Source organism: Hemicordylus capensis, chromosome 6 (genome assembly GCF_027244095.1).
Source record: "Hemicordylus capensis ecotype Gifberg chromosome 6, rHemCap1.1.pri, whole genome shotgun sequence".
Classification (NCBI taxonomy): Eukaryota; Metazoa; Chordata; class Lepidosauria; order Squamata; family Cordylidae; genus Hemicordylus; species Hemicordylus capensis.
In genome coordinates this window covers 34,199,738-34,208,947 of record NC_069662.1, presented here as the reverse complement: position 1 = coordinate 34,208,947, position 9,210 = coordinate 34,199,738, and the positions used below count along the sequence as shown (strand labels likewise).

The 9,210-nt window shown below is 43.8% G+C and overlaps 1 protein-coding gene across 1 annotated transcript; it reads left to right on the top strand.

Annotated features, from left to right (window-relative positions):
* The first annotated feature begins 1,236 nt into the window (after nucleotides 1-1,236).
* Nucleotides 1,237-8,220, top strand: LOC128328897 (uncharacterized). Its single transcript, XM_053259092.1, has 3 exons — nucleotides 1,237-1,418; nucleotides 5,188-5,309; nucleotides 7,191-8,220. The coding sequence occupies exons 2-3, from the start codon at nucleotides 5,188-5,190 to the stop codon at nucleotides 7,768-7,770; spliced, it is 702 nt and encodes a 233-aa protein (XP_053115067.1). The 5' UTR covers nucleotides 1,237-1,418; the 3' UTR covers nucleotides 7,771-8,220.
* The last annotated feature ends 990 nt before the right edge of the window (nucleotides 8,221-9,210 follow it).

Genomic DNA, 9,210 nt, shown 5'->3' with positions numbered 1-9,210 from the left:
TGGCAGCCTCTTAAACCCAGACAGGAGCAACCCCCAACTATTTGCTCCCCACCCGGAGAGGAGATGCCCTGCTCATGTTGGTTATTCCTGTTATGAGGGAGCCATTTATCAGGGCGTGGCCATGTGTGCGGATGAGAGAGACACTGGATTCGGGCATGGACCTTTAAACTTGTTCAAAATTCCTGGTCCCGGTCCGGTGTGACGCTGTATGCAGATCTTCCAGTGTGGGGATTCCCGGGAGAAGGGAGCCCTGGTTTCCAGCAGCCCTGGGAGGGTCTGCACTGCCACCTCTATGATTGTTTTAAAAAACGGCCACTATATTGCTACTGCTTTTTGTTTATATTTTAATTCTATTTTAAACAGACTATTATGATATTTGTAAGCATTTTTTGTAAGCTGGTTTGTAGTATTTCTACAAAAAGAAGAATATGTTACTGAAACTAATTCCTCAGCATAGCATAGTGATTAGAGTGTTGGACTAGGACTGGAAAGATCCGGGTTCGAGTCCTCATTCAACCATGAAACTCACTGGGTGACTCTGGGCCAGTCATGCATCTCTCAGCCTAACCTACCTCACAGGGTTGCTGTGAGGATAAAAATAACCATGTGCACTGCTCTGAGCTCCTTGGAGGAAGAGCAGGATATAAGTGTAATACTACTAATAATAATAAATTAATAAATGCCCTTGTGACTTGGGGCGAGTAGAAACAACAGAACACATACTCCTTCAGTGCTCGTATTACAGGGATATTCACTCTACCTTCATTCTACCGTTATTACATAAGTAACCAGATCACATGGACCAATTTTACACCGCTCTAGTGCTTTCTGATAACAACCCCACCACCACTTACAGTATTGCCACTTCTGATTTTTATAGTCTTTTATAGTTGTTATGATTCCATAAATCATATGCTTGTATTGTGTCACCTCTAGGCTTCTAGAATGCCAGTTACTATGTTTTATGCTCTTATTGCTCTTATGCTGATCTGAGACTGAAATAAAAGTGATTGATTGCTCCCCACTAAAACTAAAATAAATAAATACAAGTTTGAATAGTTACTTTGCTGGTTTTGGTTAAAAGTGCACAAGATATCACGTTGCAGATCAAAATCAGCTTTAGAAGAAGCTGGTTATCAGAATTAAAGAGTTCACAATTTAAAAAAATTACTCCGGTGTTTGGTTCATCACAGGTTCCTCTTTATCACTTCTCAGATTTGGATTGGAATATCAGATGTTTCAGATTCTTCCTGTCCTGTTTATTCTCTGCTTTGCATCTGGCAACTCTGCATGCAAGGAGGAGAGATAACCAAGAGGAACAGGGTAGCTTTATAAAGAGAGGAGTTGGTGGCCTGAATCTACAGCTGGTGAAGAAGCATTTTTCAGCAGAGAGACGGGCTGGTTTCCTTCTCACCAGGGTATGTACAGAGAGTAATTCCTGCTTTGCCCCTATTAGTCGAAGAGCCTGTAGGGTTGATCAGTACAACTTAAGTGACTAAATGGGGTAGTGTTTTTTTTAATTGCCTATGGCCCTAGTAGAATTATTAGCCTTTGATAATGAGTTATGAGTAGCTTTCACACCCCCCCAACCAGATTGTATAAAGAATAGCTTAAAATTGCATAATAAGCAGCAGTGGCCATATGGTGGCCAAACAACTTTACTAACCCAACATTTTCCGGCTGAAATAATAGGCTAAAAATGACAAGGAAAGATTTCCCATGGCAATACTTCTTTTATTAGAAATCTGGAAGCATTAATCTATAGGAAACACTCAAAGATCATAATATTTCTGTAGAATTTTGTAAGAGATTGTAAAGTCTGCAAGTTCAGTTCTTTTAACTAATCATAAAAATCATTGTCATCATCTGTCTCAAGGGCTGATTCAAAGTTATTGTCATCTTTATTATATCAGCTGGGTTGTCACATTGCTCTACGTGGTATATTGTCAAACCATACTTCATACAAAAACATGTGAGCAGAGCACAAGACTGGCATACCTGCCAACACGTCCCTATTTTCCCATTCACCTGACTGGGAAAATAGGGACATGTTGGCAGGTATGGACTGATTGCTCCTGCAGGGCAACAGTTCAAGAACTGAATCAGGGGCTGGTTTCCTGGCTGTCCACTGAATAGGAAACACCTCTGCCATCTTTCCTCCATAGCTGTCTGGACTGAGAATTTCTGGAAACTAGGACAGGCAGTTTTTCCAGATAAAGTTTTGTCAGTTGATATGGTAAATATGCTGCTGTAGGGAGTCAAGAGAAGATGACAGTGAGGCTATTCTCACGATGGGGGAAACCCGGGCTTGAGGAGCCCAGTCTGGTTTCCCTCCCCGGTGGTTCTTGGGTGGCTAATAGCCCGCTAAAGTAGCCCTGCCCTTAAATGGGGTTAGTGGAGTGAGTGCTCTGCTAACCCCGTTTTCTCGATTGTGAGTCGCCACAGCGTGGCTACCCGTGAGGAGACCCACACTGGGAGCCTCAAACAAGCCTCCCAGTCTCGTGGGTCACCCCAGGATGTCCCGTGCACTCATGCGGGGCGTCCTGGGACTTCCAGGGGCCGAGTGGCCCCCGATCCTTGCAGCCCCTATCGACTTGGTGACGGAGCTAGTATTTGTGTGAGCAGCCAATCCGTCCGCCCAGCGTTAGGGCTCTTCACCTTGCTTGTGTGGAGAGCCGCAGTGGATGTGTTTCTGCTACACCCTTTTTTTGCCCAGAAGATTATGTAGTGGAACTCATTTATGTCTACAGTGTTCCTAGAGCCATACAAACAACATGTGAAATGGTCAAGATGTCAAAAGAGTTCTGATGGTATATTGACTGTCTCGATTTGTCTGAAATGTCAAATTTCAGATGACATTTGTCTGTGCAAATGTCATCTGAAATTCTGGGCTAGCCTATGCAAGTCTATGGAGCTATTCTCACGATCACAAAAATTGGACTAGGAAAATCCTAGCCTGATTTGTGTGATCGTAAGAACCACTGGGCTCGCAGCAAGCCCGGTGGTTCTGGAGCGACTGTAGCCCGCCCCTTAGTGATTCCTGTAGCCCGCCCCTTAGCGAGCGCTCCGGAAACCCGGGCTATCTGCTTGTGAGTCTCCGTGGTGCGGCTCCGGGCTGCGGCTACTCATGAGCTGACCCCCGGCCGGGAGGCTTAAAAGCAGCCTTCCCGCTCGGGGGTCTGACCAGTATGCCCTGCGCGCTTGCGCAGGGCATACTGGGGCTTCTGGGGGCCGTGCGGCCCCCGAGCTCCCCAGTCCCCACCGGCTCCGTCTCGGAGCTGGCCATCGTGTGGGCGGCCAATCTGGCTGCCCAGGGCTCCCTGCCCGTTTGTGAGCGGGGAGAGCGGGCTTAGCCCGCTCTTCCCGCTCAGCGCCCTAAATCGGGTCTCACTGATTGTGAGACCCGGTCCTAAGTGTAGAAAGTTTGCCACAACCAGCAAGGGAAGTGTGTTGCAGCCTGTGAAGGCATGTAAGCCAGGAAGTGCCTTACAAACATCATCTCCTATAGCACAAGCAATGCATCTAATGTCAGTGTGTCTAGACTGTGGTAATCCATGCTTCGGAAACATAGGTGCAGATATCCTTTGACACTGAGCAATACTTAGGACCATGACATCTGTGTCCTCACAAACAATAGTGATTGCCTTGTAGTACATGCTCTATCAGGAAGTACAATGCCCTTGTCAGCAATTGCAGACCATTTCTGAACAGCTAGAGCAGGACCAATTTCCTTAAGTTTTGGTTAAGACACAGAGACCAAATTGGTTCAATATTTGTATCAACTGCGCATTCTCTGTCAACGACTTCACAGGTATGGGTAAAAACCTTCACTTTTATGACTATTGTGGTTTTAATAATAGTAAGGGCTTGAGGTAGATGACGACAATGATTTTTATGATTAGCTAAAAGAGCTTTACGTGCAAACTTTGCAGCTTTCTACAAAATTCTACAGAAGTATTATGATTTCTGAGTGTTTTCTGTAGATTAATGCTTCTGAAATACTAATAAAATATGAAGTATTGCCACGGGAAAACTTTCCTTTCCTTTTTTAGCTGCCTGTCTGTTACGTCAGATGGAAAATGTTGGATTTGTAAGGTTGTTTGGCCACCATATGGTCACTATTGCTTCTTATGTATATTAGGGCTATTTATTACACAGCAAGCTACTCATTATATTTACTTTTTGGAGCAAACCCTGAGATTAATTTTTCAATGGCTAAGTTCTGTACAGCTGCTTGTAAGTCAGATCTGTTGATTCCAGTTCTGGTGCTTGATTTTAAAAAAAAAACCTTCTTTACATTAGTCATATATTGGATGCATATGTTATGTTGTGTTTATTTCTTTATTTACTCCCTCCTCCTTTGGTCATGAACTGTAATAAAGCTACAACTATTGCTACTCATTATCAAAGGTCATCTAATAATTCTATTAGGGTCATAAGCAATCAAAAAAACTGCTACTCTATTTATTCACTCAAATTGCACCGATCGACCCATTTTTAGACCCTGACCCATAGACTGTATAGAGCAATTTATTAGAGGTGTTTTTATCTGAAGGGTCTTTTTGGCCACTATTTCCACTTACAGGAACGGTGGTGGGAAAGAGCTGGAAGTGGTTCTGGAGTCGTCTTACTGTTCTGCCATTATGTCCAGAGGAGAGGGTTTTTGGAAAAGTTAAACTCTTTCCTAATTCTGAAAATCCAGAAGAGTGAGATTTAAGTATCTCTCTAATGGTGGACATCCTAAAAACAATATATATTTTTTAATGTCTTGCTTTAGAGACTACCAGGAGATGAAGCACTTCTCTTTATTTATCAGATATACATATCTTTTCTTCAAGGAGTGCCTCAATGCACATTTGACTGAAAATGGTTCTCTATTACTTTAAGAGCATTCCAAAGTGACTTTATGTTAGAGTCTAAAAGGTTTTTCCAGTGGCTGATATGACAAGGAAAACCACTCAAAGCAGCCCCATTGAAATTTAAAAGGATGTTACACATTGCCTAACTGTCCTTTTAATTTCAATGGGATTACTCTGGGTAATTTCCCTCATCATGCCAGCCAATGTCACTTTGGAAATGCCCTCTGATCAAGTCAGTTGGCTCCTAAATGCAGTTTTAGTGGGAGACCCTCTGTTCTCATGTGACAATTACTCATTTCCCAGACATAAATGGCATCTCTCTTGACAGATGTTCAAATGTTGTTCCGGCTGCAGCCTGCTGTGTGTGGCTCTCCTGCTCTGCTTGGGGAGTGGGGTCTTTGGGACCATAGACCCAGGAAATCTGAAGAAAGTGATCGACTACATCAGAAAGTAAGTGACTGGTTGGATATTTTGATGCTTTTCATTGCAAGGGTCCCACATACTTAGGGAACCTCATCAAACACATCCATGGGTCTACAACAGGGCTGTTCAAATTTGTCCCTCCTACAGAAGTTGGCCTACACCTCCCACCATCCCTGGCTATTGGCCACTGTGGCAGGGGATTATGGAAGTTGTAGTCCAAAAACTAGCCACCTAATGGTGCAGTGGGGAAATGACTTGACTAGTAAGGCAGAGGTTGCTGGTTTGACTCCGCGCTGGTATGTTTCCTAGACTATGGGAAACACCTATATCAGGCAGCCATGACATAGGAAGATGTTGAAAGGCATCATCTCACACTGTGTGGGAGGAGGCAATGGTAAACCCTTCCTGTATTCTACCAAAGACAACCACAGGGCTCTGTGGTCACCAGGAGTAAACTCTGACTCAATGGCACACTTTACCTTTACTTTTAGTCCAAAAACAGCTGGGGGACCAATATTGAGCAGGCCTGGTCTACAAACACCACCAGCTAAAGGTATTTTGGCTTGATAAAGCATTTGGTGGAAAACAAGTTTGCTGCACTAACCTTTTGATTCTTTCCTAAAACTCAAGGATGCCCACAATGGGACTGAAAATAAATAAATCTCCGATATGCAAATGGGATAAAGTTTAGGATCAAAATACTTCAGTTTAAGAGAAGAGTTAAGGCAGTTAAAAGTTCACTCACACACCAAAAAGCCTGGGGGAAAAGGGAAAAAAAGCCTATATGGATTCAACAATATGTCAACACATCAAAAGAGAATCCAAATGTTGTATACTGCTTTTTAACATAATAGTCACAAAACCATGTAATTGAATTTCAATTATATGGTTTTATGAATATTATATTAAAATAGCAGTATACAATATTTGGATTCCCTTTTGATGCGTAAGCTAAATTTGCATGCTGGCTGAACGTTAATGCATTCTCCAGTCCTAAATACGGGGTTTGGTTACAACTTAACCTTCATGTGCGTGCACTTTCTCTTGGTCTCTTAGTTTCTGATCTCTTTCTCTGAAGGTCAGTGGTAACACTAGGAGAGGGGTGTCTGGCTTTGGGCATGTGCATGTTTGAGTGGAGAGGTGGTGCCTGCATTTGTATTTGTAGGGTGGGGCAGTCAAAGACACTGTTCTGCCAGAGGTAAACCACAGTAAGACATTCCCATTAGATATTGGACTAAGACTGGGGAGACCCGAGTTCAAATCCCCATTCAGCCATGAAGCTCACTGAGTGACTTTGGGCTAGTCACTTCTCTCTCAGCCCAACCTACCTCGCAGGAAAAGCGGGATATAAATGTAATAAATAAATAAAATAAATGCTCAGTATTCTGAGGCCATGCTGCCAAGGAAGTGTGACATCAGATGTTTTATTTTTTTAGATTTTTGGAGGATTTTTTTTCCTTGCAGGAAAGTCGAAGTTCTCCTACGGAATGATATATGAAAGGCTTTTTAAAGCAGTGTTCGAAAGCGATTACGAATCATGCTGCAAAACAGCCAGTTGCCTGCTGCTTGGCTAAGGAGCAGTTTGGTGCATGGTTTGTGGCTAGCGGGTATCTTCCTGCTTCCCCTATACCTGGGTCCACAATGCCTGAATGGGATTACTGAATCCATTCCCTAAGTCATGCATTCACACTTGACTGCCAAATCCAGGGGTGACGTACATCTGTAAAGGGGCTGCCCCAGATATTACACCCCAGACAGAACTTCCCTTCTGCCCAACAATGTCTTTCCAAAGGAGCCAGATGTGGCGGCCGGTCTTCAAGTGTGTAGCGATCCGATAAAAAAAGAAAGAAAAAGAAACCCAAGCATGCCGTGGTTTATCATTCCTATCGCCCTTGTGCTTTTTCCTAGGTATGGCACCAAACGTCAATACGCTGTTGCTGTACGACTGGATCTCCAATCCTGTCAGAACCCTACAGATGAGAACTTGGAAGCTGCTTTGCCCACGGTGACCATGCAAGCGATGAGACAAGCTATTGGACAGGAAAATGGCCTGTATGCCCCAAATCAGTTAGGGAATATTGTTGCAGCCAGGCCAATAATGGATCACCCAAGACAGCACGCTGAATTTCGCCTGCTGACTGGAGGCCAGAATAGCTATGTATCCAGGTTGCTAGAAAACAGGGTTCTGGGTAGTTGTCTGGTCTTCTTCAGCAAATTATCTCCCTGTGTAGGCCGATGTCTCAATCAGAATGATGCAAGAAACATTGTCCAGTGGCTCAACCCCCTTTTTGCAAGAATCAATCAAAATGCCAAAGCTTTTGTCTTTGAGCTTGTTTATCGTCTGGATGCAGCCGAAGATGCAAGGATTATGGTCAATGCCTGGCAAAGCATCCAGAATGCCCCCCTCTTCCGCTGGTACTGGCGTGATCAAGTTTGCGTCAAGTGTTTTGATAACAACAACAGAGTTGATCAGAGGTGCTTGGAATAAACCCCACCTGCTAACTTGGCAAAGAGGCACCTTTTAATGTGATGATTCTCTTTATTTAGCAGGGGGAGAGTACATGACCCTTTCCACCTCCAGCAAAGTACCTCCCATGATTGTTGCTGGTGTCTATCTTATGTTTCTCTTAGATTGTGAGACCTTTGGGGACAGGGATCCATCTTATTTATTGATTAATTATCTTTGTAAATTGCCCTGAGTCTGTTTTGGAAGGGTGGTATAGAAATCGAATTAACAACAACAACAACAATAATAATAGTAATAAATAAATAAATAACTAAATAATTGTGGCACCTTCAGTTAGCCAACTGGCCTCCTCAGCTAGATGGCCTTTAAGAATCAAGGACCCTGTCAGCCCTGGTTTTTCCAGACTAAGCTTTGCAGGCTATTTTGCTAGTTCCATGCTTTGCTATTGGATCAATAAATGTTCAGAGCCTACTAGAACAGCTTCTGGTCTTTTTTGGTTGCCTCTGGGGTTACCCTTCCCAGTTTAAAATTGATACGAGCAGACTGTGTGTAGATGTGGGGTTGCATGTCCCACTGCTGCCCATATCAGGACTATGGAGTGTTTGTGCACATCCATGCACATGTGTCTGTACTGGTCTTGTGGTAGCAAGCATGACTTGTCCCCTTTGTTAAGCAGGGTCCACCCTGGTTTGCATTTGCATGGGAGACTAGGTATGAGACCACTGTGAGATATTCTGCATTGGGGTGGGGCTGCTCTGGGAAGAGCAGAAGGCTCCAAGTTCCCTCCCTGGCAGCATCTCCAAGATAGGGCTGAGAGAGACTCCTGTCTGCAACCTTGGAGGAGCCGCTGCCAGTCTGTGCAGACAATACTGAGCTTGATGGACCAAAGGTCTCACTCAGTATATGGCAGCATCCTATGTCCCTATGTCTGAGAATGCAAAGCTGCAATAGAACCCTGTTCCCACAGCTGGCATAAAAATGAGAAGCCTGACGTTATAAGCCTCAAACTTCTATGGTTTAGAAATATGACAACTATGGAGCTAATGTTTTGAAACTTGGCACGTGTGATCTACTTGATGGTGTCTACAAGTGTTCAGAATTTCAAGGAACTAGAGCAGGATAAAGGTGCTGAAAATTGATACTTTGGTCCTATCAACAGTATCCCACGCTTTAGAACAGTGTAGTACAAAATTCTTGCAAATCTGGGAGAAAACGACTGGTGTATACTGACAGGCTTGTCTCGGAGGAGTTCTGTTTTTGGTTTGGTGAAGTTTTGAGCAGCAGTTCAAAAGTTATGAAGGTTTCCCAGCCCCATTTAAGTCTATGGGAAGCTAGTTTTGGCCAAGTTATGCAGAGCGTGACTGTCTGGATAATGAAGCCAGGATGCTGACACATTTTGCCAACAGACTGACATCAGCAGGGGGAGCCAACCATTGGATTCTATTGCAGGTGCAAGGCCTA